This window comes from Lynx canadensis, chromosome E1 (assembly GCF_007474595.2).
Source record: "Lynx canadensis isolate LIC74 chromosome E1, mLynCan4.pri.v2, whole genome shotgun sequence".
Classification (NCBI taxonomy): Eukaryota; Metazoa; Chordata; class Mammalia; order Carnivora; family Felidae; genus Lynx; species Lynx canadensis.
The window spans coordinates 42,255,314-42,272,716 of record NC_044316.2 but is presented as its reverse complement, the minus strand read 5'-3'; the positions used below and the strand labels follow the sequence as shown (position 1 = coordinate 42,272,716).

Here is a 17,403-nt window from a genome sequence, read left to right as displayed (position 1 = left end):
GGGGTGGGGGAGGTCTGCAGTCATTAAGCTGGGGGACGCCCCTAAGGCAGCGCCCGCCCTCCCAACCGTCCAGGCCCTCACGTCCGGGCGGAAAAGGGGCGCCCGACTCCGCGGTGGGGGTTCGTGTCCCTCGGGGACCTGGGCGGGGCCGAGGCGGGGCCCGGCGGGAGGCGGGAGGCGGGAGCCGGTGGCCCAGGCTCACAGGCCAAGATGCTGTTAATTAAAGTGCTGGCACCAGCTCCTCTCTGCAAAGTTTGAAGCCGTTATTTTCCACTCCAGCGAAGCGGGGAGAATCCGGCTGGGCTGACAGAGACGCCACACCGCGCCAGGGAGCGGGCGGTCTTTCGGGGGGGCGGGCGGCCAGGCCGCCTCGCCGCGCTGAGCGCGCCCCTCGGACGCGGGGAAAGCGCGGGGAGGCGGGTGCTCCCGCCTGGTCCCCCGACCTGGGTCGCCCGCCGCACTTTCTCCGCGGGTCCTGGGAGGGCTGAGGGGGTGGGGGTGGGGGTGGGGGCGGCGGCAGACGAGTCCCGGCTGGACAGCAGGGGAGAGACCCGTGTGCGTGCGAACCTGGGGGAGGGGGGTTGTGCAAATCACACGCTAAAGACGGCGCACTTGTCCCTCGGCTCACCAACTCTGTCGCTCTGCGAGAAGTCATACTAGGGGAGATCAAGGTGGGGGTGGGGGGAGGAGGCGGACTGACAGCTGAGGACTGTCTTCCTGAGCCTGGGAGGTCTAGCTGGCACAGCCCAGCGTCCCCCTCCTGCCAGACTTACCACCTTCCTCTTTTTGGACAGTGAACAGTACCTAAAGACCCAATCCCTCCGGGGTTGGAAGAGCCTGGAGTCTGGCTGCGGGTTTGAATCCCGATTCCACCACTTATTAGTTGTGTGACTTTGGGCAAATCTCTTAACTTGTCAGAGCCTCAGTTCTCCATCTGTAAAATGAGAATAATGATGGGTTTTACCTCTAGGGATTGGTGTGAAGATTGAGTGTGATCATGTATGTAAAGCATTCAATACAGGGCCCTGCACACAGTAAGCCCAGGACAAATGCTATTTATTGAGGGTTTTTGCTCCTTCTTTGGTGGTGGGGGGCCACTCAACCTCACGCTGCCATCAGTGCTTGGAAGGTCCTCTTTCATAGTTCCTCATTTCACATTCTCGTGTCCCTTTCCCTCCTCCCAGGGGTGCAGTAATCAGTCTTAACCTAGGGTAGAGAAAGTCAGAGAATCATGTGGACCGTTTTGACAGGTCAGCAGGGGGGAGAGTGTGAGGTGGCAGGGGGCCTCTCGGGAGAAAAGAAAGAGGCTGGAGGGTCATCCTTCAGCAGAAGCCAGAGGCCTCCAATGGCAGAGCCCTCCCTGGTGGCTGGATAAAGGAGGGTGAAGGAGGAGCAGTGGAGCAGCACGAGCGAGGCCTCAAATAATGTGACAAATATTTTGATGGAAGCAGACACATTTCCGTTTATGCAACCTAAACACTTTACTGCACTTGAGGAAGAGGATTGCCTCATGCAACCTGACGGGGAGAAGATTTAGGGGGCTGCTGAGGAAGCTAGGGTGGAGGAGGAGCTAAGGGGCTGGAGGAGACCTATCCCCCCTCTTGGAGGCTTAAAAAGGGAGCTACCACTCAGGGATTGTTTGCATTGGTCAGAATGTAGAAATGAGGTGGGGTGCCCACTTTCTTATTTAGGGCTCCCACTTCTCCCTTGTCTGAAAGCAGGGATAAGAGGTGTCATCAGAGGAAAATGGAGGACCCCACACAACCCCCAGGAAAAAGCAGCCTTGTCTGGCCTGGAGCTCGGTGAGGAAGGGGCAGAGGCAAGGAGGTATGGGTAGAATATCCTGCCCATCCTGGAGGAAGATGGGTCCGGGGAACAGCCAGCTGGGCGCCAGAAAAGAGGAGGGGCAGCTGCTGTCAGTGCTCGCAGATCTCGCACCCTGACAGGCACACCATCCTCAGATCTCCTGGATGGGTGGTCTGCGAGGCCTGAGTGCAGAATGCACCCCCCCACCGTCCCCATCTTCCTTTTGCCTTCCTCTCTTCTTCCCTCTCATCCTCTTCCTTGTCCTTTTTCTGCTCCCCGCTTCATACTCCCCTCAATTGTTCTCTATCCCCGGAGACTGGGGAACCCGCGACCCAGCCTCCACACCCTGCGTGCGGTGGCCCCTGGAGCCTCCCTTCCCGGTTTTCTTCGAAACAAACCCTCGAGGCCTCTCCTCTCTGTCTCCCTCGGCGCTCTCTAGCTCTCCCTGTAGCCCTCTCGTCCACTCGGCTTTCGGCCTCTACTCCCCCATCTCCTGTAGGAGACTCTGCTGTTTCTCAGACTCTAGTATCCTCCCCATTCCCGAATCTCAGCCTCTAGCTCGCGGAGTCTCCGGGTTCCTCTCTGGGCTCTGGCCTTCATCTCCGCGGCCCCGCCCTCGGCCCCGCCCCCCTGGGTGGGCGGAGCCCTTCCGCCAGCGGTCCAATTAGGTGCCGACCCCGCCCGCAGCCCCACCCCTCGCGGGCGCGGAGCCGCGCGGAGCTGGTGGGGCGGGGCGGGGCGGAGGGGGCGGTGGCCCGAGCGCGAGGAGGCGGGAGGAGCCGGGCAGGACGCGGCTGCCGCCGCTCTCAGTCCGGCCGCGCAGCGGGAGGGATGCGCGAGGCAGGAGCCGCGGCTGGCTCGGCAGCGCATCCAGCGCAGCGCGGCGCTCCGGGCCCGGCCCCATGCCCGCAGACCCGCCGGACCGCCCCTTGAGCGCGGGCGTCCCTGCCCGCGCCCCCCGCCCGCCGGCACCATTGCCCCGACGGCGCGGCCGGGCGGCCCGGCGCTCCCCAGGCTCCGCGCCGGCCGGAAAACGCTGCTGGCGGCCGCTGCGGGCGTGGTGATGCTGCTGGTGCTGGTGGTGCTCATCCCCGTGCTGGTGAGCTCGGGCGGCCCGGACGGCCACTATGAGATGCTGGGCACCTGCCGCATGGATGCGACCCCTACCCCGCGCGGGGCCCCGGCGCCGGCGCGCGGCCCGACGGCGGGCGGACGCCCTGAGCGAGCAGAGCGGCGCGCCCCCGCCTTCCACGGCTGGTGCAGGGCCCCCAGGGAAGCCGGGCCGCACAGGCAAACCGGGCCCCCCCGGACCCCCTGGGGATCCAGGTCCTCCGGGTCCTGTGGGGCCACCCGGGGAGAAGGGTGAGCCGGGCAAGACCGGCCCTCCCGGGCTGCCGGGTGCAGGGGGCAGCGGCGCAATCAGCACGGCACCTACACCACGGTGCCACGCGTGGCCTTCTACGCCGGCCTCAAGAACCCTCACGAGGGTTACGAGGTGCTCAAGTTCGACGACGTGGTCACTAACCTAGGCAACAACTACGACGCTACCAGCGGCAAGTTTTACGTGCAACATTCCCGGCACCTACTTTTTCACACTACCACGTCCTCATGCGAGGCGGCGACGGCACCAGTATGTGGGCGGACCTCTGCAAGAACGGCCAGGTGGGCCCGGCGGGGGCATGGGGCTGGCCTGGGGGCAGGGCACCCAGGGAGCCCGGGGCATAGGGTACCAGCGAGCACAGGTAGAGACCCTACAGCGGCCCCGCTTAGACATCACATGCGGGATGGTGGGCCTGTTGGCACTAACTCTTCGGTTCCTGGGCACTGGCTGCAAGGCAGACGCCGCTGGGCACCTGCGCGCGGCTTGGAAATGCGGGAGATAATGCAAATAATCACAGCGCAGGGCTCCCAGGCGCGCGGACTGGTCCTTGGGGGCTTGGCCCTTGGGAAGCGATATCTGAGAGCTGGAATTCTGGTTGATACCAGCGGGCAATTAGGGGAGGGCAATGATGGGCTCTAGGGAAGGCAGCCTCCGCGCCCGCGGGCGTCCAGGCGCACGCTAGGCGCGCAAGCCAAGGAGAGCTGTAGGAGATGTTTTGGGCACAGAGGCAAAGGGAGCCAGGGGCGCGAAGCCTTAGCTGCAATACATCCTCCGCCCTTGAGAAGGGACCACTGCGCCGATCTGACGCCCTTTGCAAATCGCGGGGCTGCCCGGCTGCTTCCCACCGTGTCAGAGCTACAGGCGCAGGAAAGCAACCTCTGGGGGGAAAAGTTTTTCCTCCTGAGGGAGGCAAAGAGGTGGAAACTCCCCCTCCCTTGATCTTGCAGCTGCAGCTCCTGACTCCAGGAGTGTCAGGGGATCCTCTGCCGTTCACTTTCCCCATCCCAAAGACCGAAGCTAGCAGGCAGCTAGGTGGGCTCCTTGGTACTATGAGGGTAGTACATGGTGCTCTTCCTGTAACTGCTGCCCCAGAACCAGCCTCGACCTAATCCTGCCCTAGGGGGACAGTTTTGGCCCAGCTCATTCTCCTTTTGATACTCCCTCCTTTCCAGGGTTCCCAGACCACGATGGCCTAGGGCCACTGGGGGGGGGGGGGGCAGTGAGGCGGAGCATTCCTGTGGAAGGAGACCAGCATGGGTCAGAACTAAAGCTAGGATGGTGGGAGTTGGGAAGAAATTTCCTGCGACTGGGACCCCGGACCCTGTTGGAATCCTTCCCACTGCAGGTAGACCCTGGCTTGGGGGGTTGGGGGAAAGGACAGGCCTGGGAGTCAGCACAAAGACCACCAGGCACTTGTAAGTCTGCCCCCTCTTCTTTCTCTCCTGCCTGCCTCTTTCTCCTACTCTGTCTCTTGTCCCCGTCTGTCCTCCTGTGTCTACCAGTCCTATCTGTCTCTCCTGAGTCTCTGGCCTCTCTCCCCCCAGGCTTAACACCCCTCTTTATTCCTTGAGTGTTTCTCTCTCACTTGGTCTCTATGAGGCTTCCCGTGTCTCTCCTCTTTGTCCTTGGTTCCTGACCAAATGGGAGGCCTCAGTATCCAGTGAGAGCTCACTCTGCAGACAGCCCCACGATTTCCCTTATTAATCACCAATAAAGGATGCAGCAATGTCACCTTCATCAATAGAATTTCTTCCTTTCCCAAAGAAAGTTTGGGCTGGCACCGAGCTGAGGTCTAAGGGGGCTGGGGGCCCATTTTGTCTGGATAGGAAGCTGGTCACCAGAGCACCAGTGGGCCCTAGGCCTTGTACCACCTCAGGAGGTTCCAGTGGAGCTCCAGAGATGAGGCACGAGGAGACCCCAAAAGTGATGTCTGCTTGGGCAGGGTCACTTGCTTCAGTCACTGGGAGGTGAAACCATCTCAAAGCGTCTTCCCCTTTCAGTAGGGGCAAGGCACTGGCACAACCTGACAAGGAGGTACTCACTGGCGGTGGGACCACAGGCTAGTAGAAAATAGGAGGTGGCTTTAACTAGGGGGTTCACAGATCCAGCATTTTAACAGTTACTCAGACCATGCCCCCCCGACTAAAAACTGGGGCCTACACCCCTCTCCCGTACGTTCTTTGTGACTTGTCCTTCCAGATTGCTCAAAAGACTCGTTAAGTCTCACTAGTCATCCCACGTACTCATTTCGAGCCCCGACTAAGAGGCAGGTGTGGAGCTAGGTAGCAAGGGTTTGATCCACTTGCCCTACAGGACCTCATGGTCTGTGCAGGAGAGATAATAGTAACCACCCAATAACACACCCCAGCAATTGGTGTGTTAGAGGGGGATTGGGGGCCCAGCTGGCAACTCCCATCCCTAATGTGTTAGCTGGAGGGAATAATTCACTGGTGCCTGCCCCCACTCAGACCAACCTGGTCAGGGGAGAGGATGGCAAAACTGGGCTGGTCCCCAAGGTGAGGAGACATGGCTAGGGAGGAAATAAAAAGGTCAAGTGCAGGGAAAGGCTGGCTCAGAGGTAGAAGAGGACATTCAAGTGAGCAGAGACAAAATGATGGCTCTGGGCAATGGACGGGAACAGAACAGAGGGGCTTCTGCCTCCCATGGCTGCAAGACCTGGGGCACTGCTGGGCTCTGTGCTTTTCCTTTCTGGCTTCCTGCCTGAAGAAATGCTTCCAGAATTTCCTCAGGAAGGCAAGACTGAAATTGGTCCTTGGCCTTTCCCTCGGCAAGATAGGGAGGGGAGAGGTCACTGAAGCGCGGAGTCCCCCACTCTGTCCTTGCCTGAGGCCCACCAGCACCTCTCCCCAAGGGGAGCCTTGAGTCACCACTGTGTAGCCTGAGGACACCAAGGCCTGGTCTTTAGGACATGGGGATCTGAGGAGCCCGAGGGAGGGGCTGTAAGTTAGGAGTGGTGCCCTGAGTGAGGTAAGCTCCTTGCAGCTGCCTCAAAGATCCACAGTTCGGATGTCAGGGAAGACATGAAATTATTACACTGGGCCAGGAGAGAGGGGGCTGTGTGGGGATGGACCAGGGTCTATGGCCAGGGTGCCACTTGTCCAGGGCAGGGACTTTGGGGAGGTGAATATCACAAACGGGGAAGGGCTTGGACAACAGAACCTGAGTGAGGTGAGAGATGGGGTAGTAGATAAATTGAGGACTCCAGCATAAAGGCCTCACTGGAGCTCAGCCTGATGCCTGACAGTGGGAGAGGGGCTCCCCACTGTCCTTTTCTAGCGAGCCCTGAATGCTTTTCACAGCACAGAGCACAGTGCCTAACTCAGCAGGGACCCAGGAAATATGTGAAAGCACAAGTGTCCCCTGTGGGCCAGGCTGGTTGCCTGTGGGAGCCACTCCTGTACATCCAACACCCCAGCACTGATCCGGGGGCAGGAGCTTGTTTCTTGGGTTCTCCCCACTCCTCCCTCCAGGGCCCTGGTCAGACCACTGCCTCAGTTTCCCTTCCCCTGGCAGCCCTTGAGGAGGTGATTCCACAGCGCCCCCTCGTGACAAGTCCCAGACTTGCTTTCCTCCTTCCATGGCAGCCTCAATTCCCCAAATTTCCCCATGGCCTCCAGGAGAAGCTGGATGCCTCAACTGTTTCCTGTCTCAGTCAGAGAATCAGGACCCCTGGGTTCCATTCCTGGATTCCCCCACTATCTAAGGATGGAAGGGCATCAATTTTTCCTGCCTCCGTGGATAATTAGGATAATCACAGCAACAATCATGGTGATGAATAAATAATAAACATAAGCATAACAGTTCTGATGCCTGTCACATCACCAGGAGATTCCTGATGACAGATGACTGTGTTCTAATGGATTTGGCTATTAAGAAGCACACTGTTTTAATGAGTTAAGGCTCAATTAATCTGGGTAATAAAAATAATTGTTATTAGTAGTAATTTATTAGCAAAGATAATGAAATGCATACGTAATAATAAATACTACGAGGATTAGGGCCCAGGGAACAATATAGAAGTTGGCTGCTTTCTTTGAGCGCTTTCCTAGTAACACAAAGCCCCATCAAGATTAAAAAATTTTCCCCCACCATCTGAAGGCTTTTATAAAGGTGGCAGTGGTGAGGCGGGATCTTCTCATCCTTTTTCTGAACAGAGAAATTGAGCTTTTTGAAAGACAGCGTCTTCCCCTCATTGCTTTTCCCCACCTTTAGCTGAACTGTGAGTTTTCCCAGCTAAGTGTCCCCAAACGGTTCTTGCCCCTGGTCGGGGGAAGAAGAGATTGAGGGGAGAGAAGGGGCTGGAAGGATCTGGGCTTTAAATGGCAGCCAGCATGCAAATACGTTGGGTGCCCCCGTTGTAGCATTGCTGCTGACTCAGCAGCTTCGGCACAGCTGACCTGCAGTTCTGTCTCCTGCCCAGGAAGGAGAATGGGCCCTTCCCCTAATTTGGCTTGGTCCAGCCCAGACTGTTAGCCCTTGGGAGAGCTACCTTCAGGGAAGGGGCCGGTTGGAGAGGGGCTGTTGAAAAGCCTGACTGAGAGAACCCCACTCAATGCAGCCTCCCCCCAACACAAGCCTGCACCTTGGAGATGTCCCCTGTCTTCCCATTCTCCACCTAGGCTATCCTGGAAAGGCCCCAGATCCTATGGCTCAGGCCCTGTGTTGACTCAGTTGGAGAGGAATGCCTGGAGGGAATTTGTTCACCATCACTCACCCTCAGTATCTAATGATTATAGTCGGAGCCCCCAGAAGTGACCAGCAGACTTCACACACAAATGTTGGTGCCCTCTTGCTTCATTGAACTGCCTGTCCCTCCCCTCACCCATCCAAACAAGGACTGGAAGGGATAGCAGATCAGACTGAGGATCACACAAAGATGGAAAGCCTGGATTCCCTCCCTCCACGCACTTCCTTTCTACCACTCTGTGGTGAGACAGGAGGAGACCAAGGTCCTCTGTGGGTGGGATAATAGTCACAGGTATAGCTATAGCTCTTTGGAGGCCAGGATGCAGGCTCAATCTGAGCCTTGGGAGGGGAAATAATTACCAGACCTTCCATCTCACTGCTCCAGTATGAAAGACCCCAGAACGAACTACAGACAAGGAGTTGAAATATGGGTTCTGGTACTAGGGTGGTTGCTTAGTAGCCAGCTGGCATTAGTCTAGCCACCTAACCTATGGGGCCAAGGTGTCCATCCCTGTGTCCATCCACTGACATAAGAACAGGTGGGTGTGGCTGAAAGGTAAGGCATTATTGTTACAATTAAAGCAGAGAGGAAGGGATAAGGAGAGAAGGGATGGCCCTCCATCCCCTGGTGTTCCAGAGAATTCCTCTCTGCAAGGAGGGAGTTCCAGGCTGGGCCATCCCTGAAGGCATTGTTGACGTCCTCTGCAGGCCAGACGGTAAGACCTAGAGGAGTTAAGGAGGCCAACTCCACCTTAATTCCTAATTCAGACCCAGATTACACCTGCCCTAGAAATCCAGGGATCCTCTATAACCCATTCCCAAAACAAACACTTATGATTGGAAGGGGTGGGGGATGACGCGAGAGAAGCAGGCAGAGTTGAAGGCAGGTTTTTAGGGCCTCCAGATTCTACCCACGTGGCTGCCTTACCTCTGACAGTCCCCCTCCCTCCCCGACCCTACTTCTCTCCCTCCTCCCCCCCCTACCCTCTCACACACACCATGCCTACTCTCTCCCACCCCCTTATTCCCACCCCCACCCCCCACCCCCGCAGGTGCGCGCCAGCGCCATAGCCCAGGACGCAGACCAGAACTATGACTACGCCAGCAACAGCGTGATCCTGCATCTGGACGCGGGGGATGAGGTCTTCATCAAACTCGACGGAGGCAAAGCGCACGGCGGCAACAGCAACAAATACAGCACATTTTCCGGCTTCATCATCTACTCCGACTGAGCTCCCCGCGTCCCCCTCCGTCCCCTACCCAGCTCCCCCCACCCCCGGGGCCCCCCTCCCGGCGGGCTGAGGAAGACCCAACCCCTCGCTGCCCCAGCCCTGGCTGCCGGCCCTCCCTGGCTATGACGCCCCCGGCCCGCCCTCATCACCACCCGGGCCGCCGGCTAGGCTCTCCTTGCCGGTTCGCCCTCGCCGCAGAGCCGGGTCCAGAGCGCACCGTCGCGGTTCCCGGGAGGCGCTGTCGACCGCCCCCGCCCTGGCCCGCGCTGTATATTTGTACAATAGGACTGTTTATTACCCACCCAGCTCGTCAGCCCGCCCCAGACTGGGGACAGGTCTTGGCGGGGTCCCTTCCTGTGCTCGGATGCGCTGCCCTCCCGCTCCGGGGTAGCGCCTCCTGGGAGAGGGGTGGGTTGGGGCTGGATAGCGTCCCAGCACCTGCTAAAGCCCCAGCCCGGCTGCGCCCCGTCTGACCAAAGCTCTAATAAAAACACTTCCATCCCACTGGCTTTGGGTCTGTGCCCTAGAGAGGAGCTGCAGGAGGGGACCACGAACCCTGCCTTCTTCCAGAAAGGGAAGAGGTCTGCTGGAAGTTTCCCATGGATCTGGGGGCAGCCAGGTCCCAGAATCACAGCTGCTCTGGGAGGAGGTGGGCCAAGGGGCCCAATGCTCACCACAGCCCAAGCGTGCCTGGGCAGCAGAAACAGGAAGCAGCCCAGTTACATCATCCTCTTCCATGGTGGAAAAGTTCCATTTGTTTGACCTGGAAAGTGGCATCAGCAAGGTTTAAACTGGGACACCTGGGCTCTCAGTCTGGTACCACTGTGTGTGATCTTGGGCAAGTGACTCCTCTTTCAGTTCTGGGTTAGTGACAGCAATGACAGGAACACACTTTGCACTAAAAACTGGTTGACCTTGGCCCAAGCACTTCACCTCGGGGCCTCAGTTTCCTCACCTATAAAATGTAGGTGACAAGACTTACCTCATAAACATAGCGTTTATTATTTATACATCGCTGAAAGTTTGCACAACACTTCCAGGTATGGCACCTCACTCAAGCCTCCAAGGAGCCCTGAGAGGTTGGGTGACTAGATTTTGTTCTTCTTCCGGGGAGGTTAAATATCTTGCTGAATGTGACGTGGTCGCTAAGTTCTGTGATTGCACTTGAATCCAAGAAGCCCTGCTCCTTGGAGACAACACGTTGAGTCTCCTGGTTCTGTCTGCCTCCCTTACCTCCTGTGACCATGTGACCATGACAGTCGTAGTTAGGGCATTCCTAAATAACCATAGCTAATATTTAGAGAGCACCCACTCTGTGTCAGACCACCACGTAAGAACCTTATATATACTATCTCTTAGATCTGTGTGGGGAGGGGGTAGACTGGCAGGAAACGCTCACATGCCCTTTGACCTGGGTGCTGTTCTTTTATCCATCTCAGATGAGGAAACTGAGGTTCAAAGAGGTTCAGTAACTTGCCAGGGTCACAGAGCTAGGAAAAGCCAAATGCCAGGATTGGAACCAAGGACTACGCTCTCGGCTGGTGCACCGTATTTCATAAAGATCTGGTGTCTCCAAAGCAGAACCGAGGAAGAATGGCTCTGAGGCAGCTCCGTCCTCGCTGTGCCCAGCCTTTCCACTCCCACCCCTGCCCTGCAGAGGCTTCATGTACTTACAAGCATCTGCACTGGGCAGCAGCCATGGGGCGAGCCTCTTGGAGAACCCCGAGGCTCTACATTGAGGAAAAGTCCCATCTGGCCTCCCCACCCCCAGCTGGCTCAGCTGGAGAGACAGGAAGGAGGGGTGGCCTCCGTCCCAGTCAAGCCCCATGTATGGACCCTTGTCATGGCTGGCAGCCTTGAATGACTTTCTTTATCCTCCCTTCTCTCCCCTACTTCCCCCTACTGCCAGCTGTGGCCATTTAATAAAATTAGCTTAATGCTTGTTCCTTCCCTGTGGGGTCTGGAGATTGAAATCCGCGGGTCCCCACAAACCCAATAAAACCCCTGGCAGGTCTGGCTGGAATGAGAGTTTCCTCGGGAAGAGTGATTAGATTAGAAGGTGCTTCCCCCTGCCCCCAGTGCCACCCACAGGCCCCTGTGATTCTTTAATGGCCACACTGGCCCAGGGGTACCCAGCCACATACCTGGGCGGCTCCCCACCCCTCCCCAGAGGCCACAGGGACTGGGCTGGGACCTCTGCTACAAAAAGCATGTTAATCATTTCTGTAGGAGTGCCCGGCTGGCTTGTTTGCTTTTATTTCTGGTGACTGGACAAGCCTTGTGTCGCTTTGAGAGATGGGCCTAATGTCTCCATTTTGCACATGAGGAAATCATAGTCTGAAGAAAACTCGTGACTTGCCCATGGTCACGCAGCAAGCGTGTGGCATAACTGAGATGGACTGAAGCCAAAGACCTTTTCTTCCTTTGCAGGGCACCAAGGGTATCCTGCAGTCACTCAGGCAGCATCCCAGCAGCAGGGGAAACTGTCGGGAAAGTGTCTCCCCCATCAGACAGGGAATCCCCAAGGGCAAAGTCTGGGGGTTTTTTTCCTCTTCAGACTTGGGATACCTGAGGGCAAGGACTGTGTCTCCACCATTAGAATGGGAAGCTTCCTGAAGGCAAGTTCTCTGTCTCCTCCATCAGACTGGGGGGTCCTCAAAGACAGTGTTATGAGCAAGTTGAGGGTAAGGTGTGTATCTCCAGGATTGGGGGACTTCCTAAACACAGAGATTGTGGCTTTCCTCGCAGTGGCTCTGAGGGTAGGCACCGCTTTTTCTATTGAACCAGGGCTTTCTAAGACCAACCCTTGGGACTGGGGGTTCCCTGAGGGACCAACTCTATCTCTTCAACTTGGGGATCCCCGAGAGCAGGAGCTATACCTCCCCTCAGACTGGGGGCTCCCTGAAAGCAGGGCATGTGTCTCTCCTCCTCAGTCAAGGGCTTTCTGGTACAAGAACATTCCAGGGGGACAGGGCTGGCTGGATGATACAAAGGAGACTGGACACACAGAATGGCGGTCCCACTCTGGAGGAAGGAAGGAAGAAAGCTCTCCAGGCTGCCTCCCCTTTAGAAAGATGTGTGATTAATTAACGAATAATGTCCCTGCCAGGGGGTGTCAGGATGGAGGTGCCCCTAGAGCTCACCCACACAAGGAAAGGTAGGCCATCCTGTGCCCAGGCAGCTGCCAGCCCTAGGGGCTGGGGCTGCCCTGCTTTCTGGGGTCATGGGGACCAGAGGGGACAGCAGGAGCCCACCGCTGGGGACTGTCCTAATTGGATGACTTTGCAGGACAGCCAGGCAGGTGCGCTCAGCCCTCCGCTTCAGCTTGCTACAAACACATCTGCCATGGTGAGGTCTAGGGGTTAATTGCCTCCCGCCTCACTCCTGGTAACCGATATTTCATTTACTGCTCGGAGGGGGAGCTGCCCAGAGAATCAATCCCGGACAAGCATCCAGGAGACAGGGGAGCTGCGGAGGCACGGGAGCTGTTTCCCAGAGGATCTCTGAACACCAGAGGAGGAGGCAGGAGGCAAAGACCCGGAGAAGGCAGCCGATTGCTCTAGGCTATTTGGGGGGGGCTCACCTGCGTGCTGCCCACCCTTATAGGACCCCCAAGGGCTAAGAGAAAATCTCGGGGGTACAAAGGTTGCACTACTCCAGCTAGCTGTGCTGTTTCCCCTGCTCTGCTTTCTTCCACATTTATTTATCTGAGTGCCCCCATAAGCTGTAGCAGGTTAGATGCTGTTAATAAGGTTATTTTCACAAGCAATGAAGGTATATTTGAAAAGCGGAACTGGAGGTGTGAGCTCCTCGCCCCCTTCCAGGTAACAAACCTCAAAATCCTACAAATGAGGTGATAATAAAGTGGAAGTGAGGAGTCTACACATGTTTGGAACTGGAAGGGGGTGGCAGGGTTACTGAGAGGGGGCAGCTGGGGGCCGGAGGGAAAACGGGGGGGCTACCCCCATGCTTTCAACATGTTCCCCCTTAGTTCCACCCACCCAAACTGAGAATCAAAACCACAGAGTGGGTAACTCCTATTACACAGCTGGAAAAACTGAGACCCCGAGAGAAAGCCAAGATTGCTCAGGTTGGCTCAGGACAGAAATAGAACCAGAGACAGCGGCAAGTGGAGACTCAAGGTTTGGGTTCAAGTTCTGGCCATGCTCAGTGTTTCAGGAAAAGACACTTGACCTCTCGGAGTCTCGGTTTCTTCATCTATAAAATGGGGCCGATAAAAATATCTACTTGAAGGGCTGCTGTGAGGTAGTGGGTGAGAACCCGTTTTGTAAGTTATAAAGCAAAATGCAAACGCACGATTATTATTACAACCCAAGTCTCCTGAGCCCTGTGATTTTTTTTTTCTGAGCCCCATGATTTAAACCACTTTCGGTTGTACTTCAGTGCCTGGGATGGTGGTGGTGATCATCAAAGAAGATGAAGACTCTTGGGTTGTTCTCCCACCCTGATAATCCCAAAGTGAATATAGGGTAGGGGTTGGTTTGGGGTACACAAAGTGTGGAGCTAAGTGTTGAAAATGGGTGCCCTGAGTCCTCCCACGTCCAGTGTGGACTCCCCCACCCTTCTGTTCTATGGCCTCCAATATGGAGTGAGAGAAGGGATGCCCCAAGGCTGTGGTCCACCTGTCCCTACTTGCTCTGCTTGTTCAACATTACTGAACATCTTCAATGGGCCAGGTCCTAGCTTGGTGTGGGCTCCAGAGATGCATAAGAAACCATCCGGAGGGGCCACCTGGGTGGCTCGGTCGGTTAAGTGTCTGACATTGGCTCAGGTCATTATTTCACGGTTCATGAGTTTGAGCATCTCTGCTGTCAGCTCAGAGCTCACTTTGGATCCTCTGTCTCCCTCTCTCTCTGCTCCTCCCCCACTTGAGCACTCTCTCTGTGTTTCAAAAATAAATAAATATTTTTTTAAAAGGTTAAAAGAAACATGTTTAAAAAAAAACATCCAGAGCTTCAAGATACCCACAGGGGTCATACAGAGACATCCAGGACATAGTGCTATTGGAGGGGGCGGGGGGAGGCTTCCCAAACTGTCAGGAGGAGTTACTCTCAGGGAGCTGGACTAAATGGAGGCTTACAGTTTTACTTATATAATGTTTGGAAAGGTTTTACAAGGTCTCCCCCTTTGAAATTTGAGCTCCCCCGCCCGCCCCTAGGATTTGTTGCTGAAGCTGCCTTCTTGGGGATGGGGTTGGTGTGGGTAGAACCCAGGGAACTGGGGGTTTTCTCTTCTCTTGTCCAAGGGCTTGGGAAATAATGGAGCTGGGTGAACAACATATACCCTCATCTCTGTATCAACACCCAAGTCATAAGAACACCTATGTACTATTCTAAGAATTTCAAATGCATTCATTTATTTAAACCTTACAATGATCCCACAAGATAGTTACTACGAACACACCCATTTTTTGCATGAGAAAACTGAGGCACAGAAAGGTGAATTAATTCACCCAAGATCATATGGCTTACCCTTTCTGGGAGCAGCCCTCTTGCCTGGCCATTCTCGGGAGCAGGAGAGGGGTTGAATCTCACTCCCTCCCAGCCAGAACAGTCTCCCCAACCAGGTCACCTGGCATGCCTTCCCACAATGCTTGCTGCCCGGCCAGCTTGCACAGGGGCAGGAATCCTGCCTTTCCCCAGATGGTGAAGGGTAAATTTGAGGGTTCCTTCCCAGGTGCCCAGGGCACAGGCCCCTTTGCTCCCTGAGTGAGGACCCCAGCATGGGTCAGGACAACTGCATAGGGCCAGGTAAGTACCAGACCTCTCCAGCCCGCCCAGAGCCAAGGATGGGTCCACTACACCCTGGGCTATTTCCACTTACACCTGTTCATTATTCAAAGCCCAGGTCCATTGCCTGCTCTTCCATGAAGGCTTCCTGAACTTCCCAAGCAGTCACCTGCAGGTCTCCAAGGCCACACCAAGAGCATCTTCCACATAACAATGGCTGACTCAGTACATAACACTGTGCCTGCCACATAATAACCACTCTACCATAATAGCAGCTATGCAAACATCTGTCACTCTCCTAAACTTCCACCTCCTGCTGGTGGGTGCTGTGATGTACTGCCTAGGTCTCCTTCAGGACCAAAAGATCTATTCCCCAGCTGCTGAGAGTGCTGCCGGCAGGTGGCTCTGGGCTAGCTGCCCCCTTCAGGGATGGCCTCTGCTGATGGGGGGTGCCTTGCCCAAGGTCCTGCCCACTTCTTAGGGCAGCCTGTTTCCAATGATAGATTAGCATGAGGGTTTAAAGTCCTGGTCCCCTAGCAGGGCTTTTACACTCAAGACAATTCTGAAGACTCTTCCACGCGTGTTCATTCCAAGAGCACATCCCAGTAAACTTCCTGCACACTGATCTCCACCTCAGAGTCTGCCCCATGGAGTACACAACCTGCGACACCTACCCCAGATCTCATCCATTCACTAATTCCTTCAGCCAATTTTATTGAGTACCCATGATGTGACAGGCCTGGTAGCAAAGGCAGGAGATGGAATGTGAAACTAACTATCCGATGGGTGATCACATCTCCTACCTCCTGGAGAAGGCAGAAGTCAAGAGGGTGACTCTACCAACCTCTACCATAAAATCCACAAACTTCCCTGCATCTGGGCCCCTCCTCTCTTGCTTCTTTTTGCCTCCATGGAAGAGCTGTCCCCCCTTCCAGGGCCCAACCTGTCACTGTGTTCTGTATCCAAGGCCCTCCCACCAGTGTACCAAATCTGTCCTTGTTTGTCCAAGACTGTTCTGGTCTTCAAACTGGAAGTTCTATATCCTGTTAAACCCCTCAGTCCCAGGTGGGTTAACTGGAGTGGTTGATCAGTATATCTTCCATGTTCGCTGGGGACCTCACCTAATTGATAATCACACCTCTCTTTACTCTTTACTCCTTAGCGGCTCACTCTGTATCAGCTCCTTCCCATCATCCTTCAAAGCTCGCCTACCTTTAAAAAATCCTCCCTTGACCCCGCATCTCCCTCCAGCCTCTACCTCCTTTCTCTGCTCCCCTTGACAACCAAAGGACTTAAAAGAGTAGTTACAACTTTCTCACCTCCCACTGTGGTCTGGCTGCTGCCACTCCTCTGAAACAGCTCCTACCAAGGCCAAGTGTGAACTCCTTGCTGATAAACCGAGTGGACACTTTTTCAGTCTTCATTGTGCTTGACTTCTGTGCTAGGCTAGACTTCAAGGTCTGGATTTTTTTTATGTTTATTCATTTTTGAGAGACAGGGAGGGATAGAGAGAGAGGGAGACACAAAATCTGAAGCAGGCTCCAAGCTGTCAGCACAGAGCCCAACATGGGGCTCAAACTCACGGATGCGAGCTTGTGACCGGAGCTGAAATTGGAAGCTTAACTGACTGAGCCACCCAGGTGCCCCTCTGGCCGGGGTTTAAGGATGGCAAGAGTGAGGTCCTGGACTTGGTTCACAGACCTTTGAAGATTGATCTATATCTGGAGCAGCTAATGCCACACGCAGGTGCAAGGAGGTGTAGTGATAAGTATTCGGGGAGGATGTGCCTCCCCTCAGCCTCCTTTGAGCACCTAGGCTTGGTGATCTTGTCAGTTTCAGATCGTGAGAGAGCCACACACACACCTCACCAGAGCTGAGATCCTGTTGCCTTTCACAACATATTGGCCACATCAGCCCAGAAACATCTGCCGCCACACAAGGCAACATTCTTCACCTAACCCTCACATCTGAGTTCTAGACCTCGAAATACCAGTTAGGCCAATGCCAGGCTAATCTCCCTTTATCAGCATCTGCAGTGTTGGGTCCAGGGGATTTCCATTTGTGTCCACTAAGGTGGGCCTGGCCAGGCCCCACCAAAGCTTCTCAGCATCATGGGCTCCGATGACTCTCTTACCTGCAAAATTCTTTTCCCTTGGATTCTGAGATCCAAGGAACAGCTCCTTTGGCTTCAACTTGCATGCCACTTCCCCCCAACCCTCTTTTTCATTCTCTTTATAGCCCACATATCACATCATTTTTAGTACTAGCTTAATTGTCTATTTTCTCTCATGGGCTGCAACCTCCATGAAGATAGGAGATGGTGTTTATCACTCACCACCCCACCTTCTGGGCCCGCCGATAAATACCTCATGGACGAATGAATGCAAGAATACCTATTATCATCTCATTGGATGTCGGCAATATGCTGCACTTACATTATTTCTAATCTTTGTAAGTAACAAGCGAGGTGTCCCCTTTCCCATTGCCCACAGCCAGGACAGCCTCTGTTCCCTGTCTTACCTCACCT

The 17,403-nt window shown here is 55.4% G+C and overlaps 1 protein-coding gene and 1 long non-coding RNA gene across 2 annotated transcripts; one reads left to right on the top strand and one right to left on the bottom strand.

The window, feature by feature from the left end:
* Positions 1–1,039: 1,039 nt before the first annotated feature.
* LOC115501590 lies at positions 1,040–2,378 on the bottom strand. The gene is made up of 2 exons (XR_003964851.1): positions 2,205–2,378; positions 1,040–1,206 (listed from the first exon to the last, which is right to left on the bottom strand). It is a non-coding gene; the product is annotated as an uncharacterized LOC115501590 (long non-coding RNA).
* Positions 2,379–2,600: 222 nt separating this feature from the next.
* On the top strand, positions 2,601–9,630 carry C1QL1 (complement C1q like 1). The gene is given in 7 exon segments (XM_030296215.1): positions 2,601–2,957; positions 2,960–3,015; positions 3,018–3,231; positions 3,234–3,364; positions 3,366–3,401; positions 3,403–3,468; positions 8,947–9,630. Coding segments are annotated over 7 exon segments (771 nt in total). The 5' UTR covers positions 2,601–2,869; the 3' UTR covers positions 9,127–9,630.
* The last annotated feature ends 7,773 nt before the right edge of the window (positions 9,631–17,403 follow it).